Source organism: Chrysemys picta, chromosome 1 (genome assembly GCF_011386835.1).
Source record: "Chrysemys picta bellii isolate R12L10 chromosome 1, ASM1138683v2, whole genome shotgun sequence".
Lineage (NCBI taxonomy): Eukaryota > Metazoa > Chordata > Testudines > Emydidae > Chrysemys > Chrysemys picta.
In genome coordinates this window covers 207,606,841-207,623,131 of record NC_088791.1, presented here as the reverse complement: position 1 = coordinate 207,623,131, position 16,291 = coordinate 207,606,841, and the positions used below count along the sequence as shown (strand labels likewise).

The 16,291-nt window shown below is 37.8% G+C and overlaps 1 protein-coding gene across 25 annotated transcripts in view; it reads right to left on the bottom strand.

The window, feature by feature from the left end:
• DMD (dystrophin) overlaps nucleotides 1–16,291 on the bottom strand; it is a 2,010,563-nt gene that overhangs the window by 1,091,418 nt on the left and 902,854 nt on the right. For all 25 annotated transcript variants that reach the window (XM_065590838.1, XM_065590858.1, XM_065590878.1 and 22 more), the window contains one exon: nucleotides 9,022–9,192. In XM_065590838.1, coding sequence (XP_065446910.1) covers nucleotides 9,022–9,192 — 171 coding nt within the window. The remainder of the gene's footprint in view (nucleotides 1–9,021; nucleotides 9,193–16,291) is intronic.

Here is a 16,291-nt window from a genome sequence, read left to right as displayed (position 1 = left end):
AGCCTCAGGCCATCAAGAGATGGACTGGCACAAACCTGTCAACCACCATTTCCTGCATCCAAAAGGCCAATGTCCTTACTGACGTAGAACCAAATTTACAGCCAATATCCACCACATCTCATATAATCCCACATTATTAAGCTTATATTAATGTGTTCTCAGTAAAAGCAAAACTTGGGACTTGAAACAGAGGTTTGAGATTTTGCCAGTTTCCAGTTAGTCTGGAAGAAATGTAAAGACAATCTTTTCTAGCACTATTTTATCTCTTCTGCTCTTGGGGGAAAAAAAATACTCAATTTATTTTGAACAAAGAATACTGCTTGGCTCCAGCTTTGGGTGAAGGTTCAGGTCAGTTTCTATTTACTCTGAACGGTTTAGCCCGTCCAGAGTTTGAACATGTTTTGAATGAAACCTTTGAGACGTGTTCATTATTACTTATGACTATATGTTTTTTTATGAAAAACTCAGGGCAATCTTGATGACCATCCCCTCCATAATACACAAACTTTAATCCCAACTGGAACGACAAGCTTTGGCTAATCACAATTTAACCTTTAAACAGGCAGATAATTTTTACACTATTAAGTCAAATCTCCACTAATTAAAACTGCAGTTCAAAGTCAGATATGCCCTTCAAGTTGTGACTCAAAGTCTAGTCTGTTGAGCTTCTAAGTTGAGCTGAGCTGGAGTCGTCTCTCTCTCTCTCTCTCTCTCTCTCTCAAATACTGAGGTCTTGACCAATTTTTTTCCCCTTCAAATATAAAAAGCTGTTGTTCCAATTACCAAGTGCTCTGGGTACCCAGACAATAACCAGAAGTACCAATCTCATATGTTAACCACTGTAAGAAACAGACTGAACATTCCATCAGAGGTAATTAAGCAACACCTGCTCCCAAATGCTGACCCTGAGTAAGATAAGACAGCTTGCCAAACTATATTGAAATCAACAGCAAAACTCCCATTATTTCAGTGGGGTCAAAATTCCATCCTATACGTTTCATCAGAAATGCTGGACTGGGTTCACTGAAAATCTACGTCCTTCAGTTACTACATAATTTCATTTATCTAGTCATTTTTTTTAAATATGAAATTCAGAATCCACCCCCATCTCCATTCACTGTTACTCTGTGTATATTTTTCCACGGTAATAAAATCAGACAACTTTAGCATTTTTTTTACACTAGCACAAAACAAAATATGTACTTTTAACAGATTTTATATATATAGCAAGATTGAGATACATGTGTAATGACCCCTTTGCAACATTTGGTATATTTATTTTACTTAAAACTTAAAATTACACACAAAAACTATATTAAAAGAATGCATATTTAGGTTGCAGAGTCAAGCACTAAAAGTTAGGAAATACCAAGTTATAGTTGTTCAGATAACATTAATTCAGTCACCTTGTGTATTATGATAAAAACATTAATTACATGATCATATACATTTTTTCCTCTACTGCATTAAGTGCACATGTTGGATGCACAATAGAATTAAGCTTTCACAGACAACCGTAAGTCTGGCATTTTCTAACTTTTGAGGGTTTAACTTTATAACATAAATAACTGTCTTCTAATATAGTCTGTGAGTGTAAGTGTATGTGCAAATATATACAGTCAGATCTTTAGTACACGTCATTTTGTATGTTCTCTAATATTTCCTTTAAAAAGCAATTTTGTGGACATGCTTATAAATACATTTTGGACATTTTCTAAATAAAGTTATAAAAATAAAACAACAAAGGATAAGGAGGAGCAAGGAAATCTTTAACATGAAACTGTACAGTGAAGGCTTCCTTTGAAATGTGGTGTTTAGGCTTCTTCAATTATATTTTATAATGATGATGAAGTAGTAGTATACATCAAATTAAGCTGTGTTTGTTCATTTTGCAAGAGCACTAGGACCGTGACTAAAATAGTATCGAGGATAATACTTTAATTGCATCAGTCATTATTATATTTCCTTTAAAAATTCACAAGCAAGACATGATGGATGAAAGATTCTGTATGATTTCACGCTGGATATATAAATCCCCCAAGTGATCCTAATAACTCACAGAAACCCTATAAAGGAAGGAAGTTAGGTTGCTTAATTCTCACAAGTGGGAATACTGTATTACTCAGACGTTGACATGATATCCTTTTTATTATATCAGTCCAGGAATTTATTTATTTATTTATAGCACATCTATTATTTTGACTGTGTTCTGGCCCTTAGCTATGAATCATTTGGCACAATTTTTTTAGCACATTTTATTTCGTTGATCTCACTGACAGAAAATATATTGCAAGCTACATTAGCCACTGTGATTCAGTGTATTTTGATTTAATTTATACTCATTATTATTATACACTCTAAGCTAAAATATTATATTAATGCCCTAGCAGTTGGATCTGATATGGAAGTTTTCTTGGTAATGCTATGGCATTTCCATTCTGAAAACACAATACCACAGCAATCAAATATTTTATCAGACAAATCTGGCTTTAAAAGCTTAGGTAAATCCCAGAGACTTCAATGTCTTCCATGATAGCAATTCCACAACCTCTTGTTAAAACTTTTTTTTACTGTTTAATTCTTTTAGTTACAAAATTATTTCTAACATTTTTTTCTTTTTCCTGTTGTAAGTTATACTTTTTTAGAATAGAATTGTACAAAATGGAAAAAAAAAACTAGCTTGTCCCTTCCCTGTAAGAGGGCATGACTGTTGTGTACAGAATAGTGTGTCTAATTTTATGTGACTTAAGCAGGCTTTCACTATTTCCTAAGGAGACTTTTTTGCAGTCAAATATCAGTTTTAGGATGTTTTTTTCTTAAATTTCAGATTAAATTTGTCTTTACTTAATTTCATATCCTACTTCTGGTTGGACAATCCCTCTGCTTTATAACCTCTGGTACTGAAACTGAATGGACTGCAGTAATGAAGAATAGAGCTGAATAGTGCTGTACAGAAAGGGATTGTCATCTCTCTGGTCAATTATATCCACCATAGCACGTGTCCAGTTTTCACATGGCTATCACCACTGATGTTTTCCCCTTTCTTTTCTAACTTCCGAAAGTTAGTGTTTTCTAAATATTTCTCCACAATGGCCTTTTCCTGGCCCAAACCTCCTCCTACAGCAGTTAATTGGGGATTTGCCATTAACTTCAGCAGGAGGAAGATGGAGCCAAATGCTCACCTTACCAATAGTAGTACATTACAAGGCGTACCAAGATGCCTCATTAATCACACACTCCCACACCTGATTCTAGCACCCTTATTCATGATGTACTCTTATTTTCTGAAAGGTTCCATTGAAATTAAGGTAAGAGCATCAGGCCCTCATTGAACATTACCATATTGTTAAGAAGTAGATCTAGGATGACTTCTCTGTTTGGGCTCTCTACTTTCCAGATCTTCACATTTTCCTGTGTGTAATTCATGAAAGTCCTTGATAATTCATATTATCTATAAAACCCCATAACATGCACTCTCTCTTTCTCTCTGTACTGTGACAACCACCTCTTTCATCATGTCAAGGCTCAACATTTCTCCTTCCAGAATTGGGGGCCCTGGAGTAAATCAGTCTTGCTCCAAAGGTTTAATTCTTAATTATAAAATCCTAGTGCCATCAATATTGGACTGCCAGTGCATTAATCAGAGTGTATAATAGTAATGAGTATAAATTAAATAGAAATATTCTGAATCACAGTGCCTAACACAGCTTGGCAAATATTTTCTGTCTTTGAGATCAATAAAATAAGTTTAAAGACTTAATTCTGTGGGTTTTTTTTGTTTGTTTGTTTTTTAACAATGTTTACAGGATAGGCCATAGGGTTGACCTGAGAGATTTATTTAAATACAGACACACAAATAAAAATGCATTTCCTAACTCCAACTGGAAGAGTGCCTCTTCTTATGCTGGCTACAATCACCGGTCACCCTTTCCAACTTATTCTGGGCTCAGCTACATTGGGAACCAAGGCCCCATTCCCCAAACACAAACACCAGGTTTCCCTTCTAAAGGGAAACAGCTTTTTACCTAGGAGATGCCTTTTCCCTTTGCTGCCCATAAACCTTCTCCAGCTTGCTTCTCACCTTTTCTCTCTCCTCTCTCCCAATTGGAAGAGGTTTTTAAAGGTTATAGGTTGCCCTTTAATTGGACTCAGGTGTCTATAATTAATCCAAGGTAATCTCTTTTCAGTTCATAGGAAAAAAGACTAACATTCTATGACTGATTTACTTGTCTTCAGTCACCTTTTCAGAACTGTCTGGCCTGATTTTGTCACAATAGATATAGATGTATTAAAGCGAAACATTAATATCCAGGCTTCCCAAAGATTATAAGTTGTTTATGTTTTAAATCTTTTTTCAACCTTCTTTTAAAGCAGATTTGAAACAGTCATTGGTTTTGTCTGCACAGATTCAACTCCAGTTCAACCAAGTATTGCCTGAGAATTTCTCTATATCTTTAAAAATAATTTTAAAATGCTCAATTACAGCAGTCCTTGCAGGATTTATAATCTCTTCACAGTGCTATGAAACATTAATAATCCTTTATTGGAAAATATGTCTTTGAAGAATTAATACTTATTACATCTGTGACAAAGTTCCTCCTCTATCTTGGTGGGTCCTGCACTTATTGGCAGATTTTCTTGCCTCAGAGATTCACCATGTGGGTTGGGGAACAGCCCAAAGACCTTCCCCTCTGGAAGAACCCACAGTACAGGTGACTTGGGAGGTTTGGCGGGAACCCAGGCCCGCCCTCTACTCCGGGATCCAGCCCAGGGCCCTGTGGGCTGCAGCTGTCTATAGTGCCTCCTGTAACAGCTGCATGACAGCTACAACTCCCTGGGCTACTTCCCCATGGCCCCCTCCAAACACCTTCCTTATTCTCACCACAGGACCTTCCTCCTGGTGTCTGATAACGCTTGTGTTCCTCAGTCCTCCAGCAGCACACCCTCTCGGCTCCTTGCGCCTCTTGCTTCCAGCCCTCACACTCACACCACAAACTGAAGTGAGCTCCCAGGTGCCCTGATTAGCCTGCCTTAATTGATTCTAGAAGCTTCTTCTTAATTGGCTCCAGATGTCCTAATTAGCCTGCCTGCCTTAACTGGTTCTAGCAGGTTCCTGATTACTCTAGTGCAGCCCCTGCTCTGGTCACTCAGGGAACAGAAAACTACTCATCCAGTGACCAGTATATTTGCCCTCTACCAGACTCCTGTACCCCACTGGTCTGGATTTGTCACACATCATAAAATTACTGCTTATTGAATCATACATTCAATGAGCCAAATTCTCCTCTCTACAGCACCTTTACAGAGATGTGATTTCACTGAAATCAAAGGAGTTGATAAAAGTATAAAAACGGTGTATGGGGTGGAGAATAAGCCCGTATATTTATTTAAATATTGCTTTATACATGCTAAAAATTCTCCAAGCAGAACATTCCTGGTAATGGGATTATAAACCCAGCCTGGTCTGCATATATACACTTCAATAAAGGCCTGCTGTTTTCACCCAGTGTTTTTTTAGCTGAGCTGATTGAAGCAAAAAAGAGGTGAAGTGACTTGTCGGAGGTCACACAATAAGTGATTGGTTCAGGCTGGATTTGAAGCCAAGATTTTCTAGATACCAGCTTTTTAGTGTAACCACTAAAGCATCACTTCCTCATGAGAATATGCAGTGCTATATAATATTTCTGCAGGTTAGCAGAAACAGTAACACAGGCTTGGTTCAACTTTAATTACAGTTCAAGTTGGTTCAACCATTCAGCACATTTCTCGTATATGAAATTTTAATGAACTTTTCTTTCCTTTCTTGATTGTCTTAGGGAGAAAAAAATTTAATGGTCTACCTGTTTGTAGCAACAGTAAGACATAACAAGAACTTCCTACTGTGTAACTGCACTAATCAGCAGACCGCAAACCCTAATTATGCAACTTTTAGAGCATTAAGGTTCATATCTAGTAGTTAAATTAAAATGAATTAAAGACAAACCTTTCCATTTAACCTGCTTCAAGGGTGTATGCATCAGAATTATTTGGCAAAATAAAAAATAAACTAGCTTCCCTGAGCACACAGGGAAATATGCAGATGGTAATGCAGCTACATCTCCATTTCAGCAGAAAGGTACTGTGTAGTTCAGCATTAGCAAACAGTGTTTTTGTTTTCTTCACTGGAAAATGCACCAGGTGATTGGCAGGCTAGTTCTGCATGATTACATACTTCTTCCCTTGAAAATCTGACATTTGTCATTTGCTATGGAGGATGAGATCACAGGACTAACCAAAACTTCATGCAGTCTGATGTAATATATAGACTTCACCACAGGAAAAAGAAGTAGGTGAACATGAAAAATACTGAGTAGAAATGGGGGTTTCACAAACCAGGGGTAAACTTAAAAGTAAAATAAATAATAATAATAAATAATTAGAATCACATTCTCAAATGTCTCTTGCTGTGATTCTAGATGATACATTTTAAAAGTATATTATTATTCTAGGATGATGACAAGAAAAGCTTATGCACCTTTCAAAGCATTTACAAACAGAGGCAAATCCTTTTCCTATTCACTTGATTAGTGTGGCAGCAAAGCATATGCCACTAGAAGATTAACCTTTCAAACTAAGGAAAAAAGGCTCAGGTCACGTCATATGGTTAAGTAGTTATTAAAAAAAAGGTAAATCAAAACCAAATCTTGTTCCAAACCCCATATCCACTGCACTCTTCTCAAGGAGTATATACAATGGTGTCCGTATATATCTACAGTACAAGGTGAAGTTCAGTAAGATCTTTCACTTTTTTTTAGGCACAGGTCTACTGAACAAAACTAATCGGGCGGGGGGTGGGGGGGGAGAGCAGGGGGAATTAGAAAAATGTTGGCCTGTAAGCATCTACAATTTATATATAACAATATAGCTTCAGAGTTCTCCTTGTTTCTTGCATGTTGTTGAATGACTAGCTTAAGCTTTGGATATGGGCATAATCAGAAGATATGTATAGTTTGAATATACTGATCACTGAGTTTCACATAATTAAAACTCAGTTATTTTGTATGGCTTGCACAAAAAAATAAGCACACTTCGCAGCTGAAAAGGTAAAGATAGACTCAAGGGGTGAGATACCTGCATGAAGTGAAAGTTACAGAAAAGGGGTAGCTAAATGGAGTTTTGCAGTTTCTTTGCCAAAATTTTGAATGCATATTTAAACCAAACCCTTAAAAGATTCATCTATGTCAGATTTTATATGCATGTCTGTAATGATGATGATTGGTTTTGTGCATGTTCTTATTTGGATATGGTGACAGTAATTAAATGGTAGCAACATCGTGGTTATACTTTTTGATACTTGTGATTACCAAACATACATATAACCAGAAGTTCAACTATATAACAAAATTAATTCTTTACTACATCAAAGTGGCTATTAAAGCGCTAATTGAGTGACTCAGAATATTATGAGCTGGATATCTGTTTCACTCTTTGACCTTACTTCCTGTTTGTGGGTGGGGGTTTTGTCACCATTTTTGAGTTTGCTGTTCCAATAATAAAAGCAGTATGTTCTTTAGACTATAGCAGCTGTAAGCAGATGGTGTTATTTTACCTTGTGTGGGTCCCTGTACGAAATCTAGTTTCATCTTCAATACATTTCACTGTAATTACACATATTTTTTCTTATATGTGTACCTAGTACAATATCCTAGAACCAGTAGATTAATAATATGGATTATTACTCTCAAATTACATTTTGACTGTGGTGTAACTACAATGTAATTATAGTTATTGTGTAAAATTAAAAAAGCAAGCAGTGTAAAGTATACACAGGTTGGTCGGTTATGCATACAAATATTTTATTTCAATTTTGCCAAAAGGATTTTGTGTATTTCATACCACCCCCAATTTCAATGTTTTTTTTTGTTTTTGAGCATGCTTTTTAATGTCCTTTATAGTGTAGATCCTTTTATTTTATTTGTTTATTTTATTTCATGGATAGCCCTAGAGTCAGGGATAAAATTACTTTAAGAAGAAAAAGTTTGAGAGTCACAAATAAGAAGGGAAAACTAGAGCACCCACAGCAAAAAACAAACAAAAAAAAGCACTGTTGTGATGTGGGATGGCTGAACATATATAAAACAATATTTATTCTGCTGATATTTTATCAGTCCTGTTATCTGCAAAAAATGGAAAGACTGCATTAGAAATTCAAGTAATTCAGCTTGGCCTTGATCAGTAAGATTGGGGAGCTATTTTCAAACAAGATTTATCTTAGAAAGGCTTTGCTATTTTAGGTTATTTATTTCACCCTCAGATACATTTTAGCAGGCATACATGATGCGTGATGTTTGATGTGTCTGCTGGCCTAGTGAAAATGCAGTCTGCAATTTCTTTGACCATATCAAATTATAGTGAACAAAAATGTTGTATTAACTGAGTGAGCACCTTAAAAGCTTTGAGAGCTTAACTTTAAAAATAATGGCATTGTCTTATGTCAGGAGACTGAAACTACAAATAATGACTCAAACACATAGATACTTCCAATGAGTTTCACAGTTAATGGAATGTCAATGGGACTCCATGCTTGAGAAACTATAAATACATGATAGTTGTTTTTCTAGTAGTATTGGTCTTTGGAATAGCTGTGGGTTTCAAATCTCAATAACGTTAGTAAATAGCTTCCCCCACACTCCCCAAGTTTTTAACTGGAAATTTAAGGCCTAACAATTTATGCCAAATAATAGCATTATCTACATGTATAGATTGATTTTAATCACCCTAAACTCAAATTCTTGTTCTGTGAGAACAACATACCTCACTAAAATATGACTGCTATCCGACAGGTTTAACGTATTACTGATATGTGCAATAATATGACGCTTAAAACCTTTTAAATTCACAATGTTATCATAATGATGTAACAATGTTGTTCACAATTTTCAACTAATCAAGTTTCCAGATTTCTGTCACTGTTTTATGCATATTCAAGAAAGCTAAATGTAAGTGAAGCATATGTAAATGTACAGTACTCTATATTATTACCTTGCCCCAGGCAACTTCAGCATCCAAATTAGTAGGCATTCCCTCCACCGCTGATCTCTTTGTCAATTCTGCATCTGTCACTGCCAGCCACTCTGTCAGAGCATTCATTTCCTTTCGTAGCTTCCGGGACAATTTCAAACATTTCTCTAACTCTTGTTTTTTTTCTGTCACCTGCATAGGAAAAATATGTGAATTTTAACTCTTTAGTCAAACTAGTTTGTACTTTCCTGCTGGCTTGTATTTTTGTATGCATGTCTGCCTTGCAGTTTGTATATTTACAATATATGATATATCTTTCTTATTCCTCTCAATATTTATAGTTACGATTAATGTATTGCTTATCATGTCAATTTGTCTAAGATTTTTCTGTACTGATAAAAATCACATAATTTAATTTTGAAATTTTATACAAATTAAGTCTGAACTAGTTCACCTCCAGAATGGGGAATAACTAAAAGCTACTCCCCTCCCATTTGAAGACATGTGTGTCATGTTAAATGGCAACAGCTGAATTAGAAATCTTTCCTTATGACTCAGAAGAGGAGCCAAACCCCCTTTTTGGAAACTATGATGAATTTTCCCATGGATAGTTAAGCACACTAATGCTGAGCCCAACAACTTTCTTTGTGCAGCAACACTGCATCTGAGGCAATTAATATTGTACTCTAATCACTGTGTGAGGTGTGTACAGTAAATAAGACATGGGGCCACACACTGAAGACGGAAGATAAAACATTGAAAAGCTGCTCACTAAGCACCATCCATTCTATGTACTAACTGAGGCAGGAGTCTTACACAAAAGCACTATATGATAATGTAATTAAAAATTGTATCATAATGCCTAATGCCTTACGTCCACCAGAGCTGGCTTCTTCCCACTTCCATCCATATTGCAAAGAAACCCATCAACTCCTTCCCACTACTCCAACGTGTGGAGGGCTGCCATCTTGTGTACCCTTCTATTAGCCCATATCCCATGCTGATATAAAGAACCCCTTCCTCTCCTTCACCTATTGCCCCTTTACACTAGCCTGATTCAATCTCACCCACATAAGGATTCATTCTGGGACAAAGCTGGCTACTGAAAATAAATACTGAATGACTGGATTAATAACATCCCTAAATATGAACAACCTCATCAATGGAGAAAACAGTTTGAAAAATAAAGAGGCAATTTAATTTATGCTCCTTACACATACTTAAATTAGTTTGTCATGCTTTTCTATCACCATTAATTTTAAGAACAATCTTGAACTCTCATGAATTCAAAAAATGAGAATTAAAAGAGTTTGTTTTTCCCAACTTGAAAGCAAAGTGATCAAAGAAAGATATTTTAGAACTCAGTTATAGGTCATTAATGTTTAAGGAAAATACGTATCTCTCTGCTAACCAGTCACTATTTAAATGAAAGTGTATCCTCCTGAGTTTTATTTTTAATTGTTTTTAAATTGCACAGCCTTTTTATTGATGATCCATTAGTGAAACAAAACAGCATTATATATATTATAGGTGGAGCTTGCTACAACACCTTTCATTAACATTGCTTAACACTTTCCATTCTAATACCCTGTTTTCAGTTCCTTATAATCTTTTTCCCATTTTTAAATGTTCTGGTGAAATTTTTCATGCTTGCTCTCTGCTTTGCGCTGTTGATGAGTGTGTACCTTTCAGAAAAATGTTCATTCTAGTTCCAAGAATGAAGTTTTGGGAAAATAGGTTGTTTTGCCAATGTAAATTTTTTTCACCCATTTATTTGAAAAGATTTAGTGTACATAGAGTTTGAAGCTGAAACTTGAAATTTAGGAAGGGGGGTCATTCTGGGGTCAGTAATGGTCTTTTCCTGTCCCCATTAAAATTCACCCAGATATGGCCAAGTTATAAACCTGTGAAAATGGCCATTTGCACATGCTAGCTAGAGCTTTTTAGAGGCTTACTACTAAACTCTCAGAACACTCCATCTCCACTAAGCTCCAGATACATTAAGGATGCTCTCAGCTCCAATTAAACTTCCCGCCCTGGACAGGTGGATGCTGCAGAGATGCAGCAACCCTGTTGGGCTATGGGAAGGTGTATGTGCCCACAGCCAGGAGGAGACCATGAATTTTACTCTCACCTCTTCCACTGACTGGTGTGAATAATTCTGTGCACTTCACAATCCTTAATATTTAACATGCTCCTACCTTAGGAGGTAGGCAAATTCTGTAGCATGTCCTTCCCTTGAACTGAGAGGTTGCAACCTTAATTCAGCCCCATTTGTGTATATACATTATGATATAGTCTTTAATTGCATGAACACATATTGCCTATTCTAAAGACACCTGCCTCATTCAGTGCATGGGATGGACAGAGAATGAGGTGGAGAACTGTAAGAAGTAAAAGGAAATTCTCTTGCATTTAAGGCACTGAACTGAGGTCCAGAAAAGGTGGGTTCTATTTCAGACTCTGCCACAGACTTCCCATATGAAGATAGGCTCAGACTTCGATGGCTGCATTGTTGCAGGGGGGATCTTAATTCTGTTATATTCTAACTACTGAGTGCTTGACTTTGCAACCGTGACATTCTTTTAGTGATGTTTTTTGTAATTATTCACACATAAGCGTAAGTTGGCACTTGCCCCCTTAGACACTCATCCAAAATACTATAAATCTACTTACTTTTAGGGAATACTGTAAAAAACCATGTAATTCTCAGGCATGAAAATTCAGGCAACTTAAGAAGTTGTTTATTTATGTAAATTACATTTTTAAATATTGTAGAGAACTTACAGAACCATGAATGTATGCTGTATTTATTTTTCAAGATACACACGTATAAACACAATTAACTTTACAGTTTTGTTGTCTTTTGCTTCTGTATGTTCTTTATATAATAGAAATAAAATTTCATGATTCAGAGATCTACTGTATGTGCCCAGAAGCTAATGTTATATTGATTTTCCCCTACTTTGTTAATATCAGTTTTTAAATCTATTTTTAAAAGAAAAATGGGAAACACTGCCATCTTAAGGCCTTTTGTTTTATACAATAACCCCAAATAGAATATGTGCCATTTATACTAAAAACTGCTAATTAGCATCGTTTCTGAGCTATTATTTTCTTTTTATTGAAGTGATCATTGTTACTTTTGATATTTTGTTACAGAACTGTACTTATAGCGAAACCGCAATGATTTAGTAAAAAAACAAAAACAACTCTTCATAGAACTGAAAATATTTTGACATAAACCACAAAGGAACTCACTTAAGGACTCTCTTATGGCTTTAAGCCACATTCCTTGATGGTGGTAGATTGCTGAGGAAGGACTGTGAACCTGCTGTAGGCCTTGCCTGAGAATGTGCAATGTCTCAGGGAGGACAAGGCAACACACTCAGTGGACAGCCCCTCCCATTCCCTTTCACATGGTCCAGCTCCCTTTTATGCTGACACAATGCCCAGACAGGGACATAACTCCACCCCTCCTTGACTGCCAAATGGGTTCTAGCCCTGCACAGCCATTCACAACTAAGGTAGCCATCCCAAAGCATTATAAGTGTGTGAGACAGATATGTTTCGTATAAACATATGTGTGCGTACATACATATGCACACACACACCCCACATGTGATGGTGATACACAAGTGACACATTTAACCTTCTGCACTCTCCTAACTAACCCATCTCTGTGAGGGCCATTTCTAAATGTTAAAACCATTGAGGGGCTTAAAACAGATGCCATTAAAAAATAAGTGTGCCAGGAAATTACTTCCCCCCCCCCCCCATTTGCACAGAATTCTCACGCCAAGCCCAAACTATACTGCCTTTAGACTCTGGACAGACAATATTCAGTCCTGAACCAGTGGTAGGTTTGAGGTCTGATATCACAAGACCCATTAGGACTAGAAATAGGAGTTTTCTTCCATTGCAAGATAGTTTCCTTGTTTTCAACTGGCACACAGGCACTTCTAGTTCCCAAAGGCCACACAATTATTGGACCTTAACATGATATTACTATGCATATTTAAAAAAAGCCATATTTGGTAATAGCTAGACATTTCTAAAAATGTGTTAATTATATTTGTCCCAACTATCTGAGGCCTATACAGTATATGGCCCCAATTCTGAAAAGCACTTGAGCACGTGTTTAAGTCTAAGCATCTCTATTTAAGACAGTACTTAAGCATACACTTAACTTTAAGAATGTGCTTAAGTAATGTCTTGTATAGGGAATCGTCCCTGAATCAGGGCATATTTAAGTATACATATAAGCATAAGCATGAGACAATAGATTTGGGTCCAATTCACGAAGTCCAAATTTAGACAAAATTCTCAATTGGAGTTTGTCTGAGTAAAGATGGTACACTGGACCCAAATATTTCAATCCTGATTTTTATTTACATGAATTATTTTTCTCTTCAAAACAAAATATTTGGTAAAATATTTAGATTTCATTAGAATATGCAGTTGGGGGAACTGAAAAGGTTGCATGCATATCAAAATACCGTATGTCATAGCCTTGGTAGCTTTGTTTCACTAAAATTGTGAACTGTCATGCCAGGTAAAAATAAACATGAACTATTAATTCTATATTAACGAAAATAAACATAGCACTTTAGGCCACTAATTGTTCTCTAACTGCACATTTCATCCTTTAACTAGTCCAAAGATACAGGTGCAGTCATTTCATGCAATTTTTTTTTAATGCTAAATGTAGTCTTGGAATAAATGGCATGGTACTATTTAATTTAAAGAAGTTATCAGAGATAAACCCAGTGTGCATGTATTACAAAGCACATCTTAACCCCCAAGCCACACTTTTTAAAGTTGATCAAACATACCTTATTGTATTAAATGTGCTGACTAAAATCTTTAATCTCAAATGACAATGTCATCCAATCTTTCTGAAGAAGGCTTTCAGTTGTTCCAGCACTCAGAAGATTGATATTTGTTAATATCTTTGTTTATTTTGCCTCTCTAGCAATTTCCAAACTAAATATTGATAATTGCCTTGATACAGGTCCCCAAATGAATATTAGTTCTTCCAAAAATAATGTAATTCTTAAAGGTTATTGTATTGAGGACAGTCGGGTTTGATCACCCCCATGTGCTTAAATCACAGGCTGACTCTTGTAGCTAATAGGGACTCACTTTATTAGCTATTAACTAGCTGTTAATTTAGCTTAATAAATTTTAATCTGACAAAAAATCATGCATTTTCTGCTACTCTGTTTATTAAAATTATATTTATGTCTGCAATAAGCAAACATTTTAATCACAACCTTCATTCTACAGGGTGCATTAAGCCACTTAATGCACCAAATTTACTCCAGTGCTATGGTTTTAATTAAGTCCTGTGAGCTGTGTGGTCCCAGTAGGGACAGGAGGAGGAAGAGAATAGATTAATCATGTGTAGCTGTTAAATGCGACATTTGCATGAACTCTCTTCTAGAGAGGAATACTGCAACTCCTCCATGGAGCCTCTGGATAGGGTTGTGCTTCAAAAACAGCATAGGTGGAGATGGGGGTGAGGGGCAAAGGAGGGCATTGACCCCCAAGCCTCAGGAAGGCAGCAGAGGACACAGGAGACAGGCTGCTCCCAGTTTGCACCTCTGAGGCAAGGAGTCAGAATGTTGTTTATAAACAGAGTGATTAACAGGTGATTAAGATAACAAAGGGCTGGTAGGATGTTTTCCTAAAGTTAAATAATCTGTTCCAAACTTGGTGAACTGCAAAAAGTAAAAAGCAACAGAGGGTCCTGTGGCACCTTTAAGACTAACAGAAGTATTGGGAGCATAAGCTTTCGTGGGTAAGAACCTCACTTCTTCAGATGCAAAAAGTAAGTAGCCCAAATGATAGAAAGTACTTGTAGATTTTTCTAAAATTGTTGTATTCAAGAGGTGGTAACAAAGTTACTAATATGTTTCTTTGAGAAGATAACTGATTTTTTAGACAAAGGAAATGCAGTAGATCTACTCTTCCTGGATGCCAGTAAGGCATCTGATACAGTTCCACATGAGAAATTATTAGTTAAACTGCAGAAGATGGGGATTAATATGATAACTGAAAGGTGGATAAGGAATTGGTTAAAGGGAAGACTACAACAGGTCATACTGAAAGGTGAACTCTCAGGTTAGAGGGAGGTAGGGCCGGCTCCAGGCACCAGCCTGGCAAGCAGGTGCTTGGGACACCCACTCCGGAGAGCGGCAGGTCCAGCTATTCGGCGGCAATTCGGCGGACGGTCCCTCACTCCCGCTCGGAGTGAAGGACCTTCCGCCGAATTGCCGCCGCAGATCGCGATCGCGGCTTTTTTTTTTTTTTTTTTTTGGCTGCTTGGGGCGGCCAAAACCCTGGAGTCAGACCTGGAGGGAGGTTACTAGTGGAGTTCCTCAGGGATCAGTCTTGGGACCAATCTTACTTAACATTTTTATTACTGACCTTGGCACAAAAAGTGGGAGTGTGCTAATAAAATTTGTGGATGACAGAGAATTGGGAGGTATTGCCAATACCAAGGAGGACTGGAATGCCATACAAAAAGATCTGGATGAACTTGTAAACTGGAGTAATAGAAACAGGATGAAATTTAATAGTGCAAAGTGAAAGGTCACGTATTTAGGGACTAACAAGAATGTTTGCTATAAGATGGGGACTTATCAGTTGGAAGTGACAGTGGAGGAGAAAGAGTTGGGGGTATTGGTTGATCACAGGATGACAATGAGCCGTCAATGTGATTCGGCTGGCATGGACAACTCGTGGGAGGGACACAAAGGGGGGCACCAGCAAAAAGGGGGGGAATATGACCTCCCCATGTGACTCCTCCTCACCCTGCCTCCAGCCTAAGGCCCCCACGCGCTCCCTGTCCCTTCCCCATCCCACGTTACCTGGGGGTGGGGAGAGGCTCTGTCCTCCCTCTGCCCCGGCTCCCCCTGGCATGTTCAGCTGCTCTTCCTGACAGCCAGGCCCTGGGGCCACTCTCAGATGCTGCCTGGTGCAGCACAGCAGCTGCCTGGGAAAGGCTGTCCGCCACCCAGGCTCAATTTCTGGGGACAGGAGCTGACTCTGAGCATGCTGGAGGGGCTGGGGAGCTCCGGCTCACTCGACCACTGGCCTGGGTGTGGGGGGGGAGGGGCAGCCTGCTGCTGCCACAGCCAGGCACTCTCCCAGTCAGCTGCTGTGCTGCACCGGGTAGAGTGCATCCCAAGCAGCGTGGCCAGGAGAGGCTCTGGCTCCACCTCTTCCCTTCTGGCTCTGGCCCCGCCCCTTCCTCTCCCAGGCTGCTGGGTGCACTGGCCCTGCC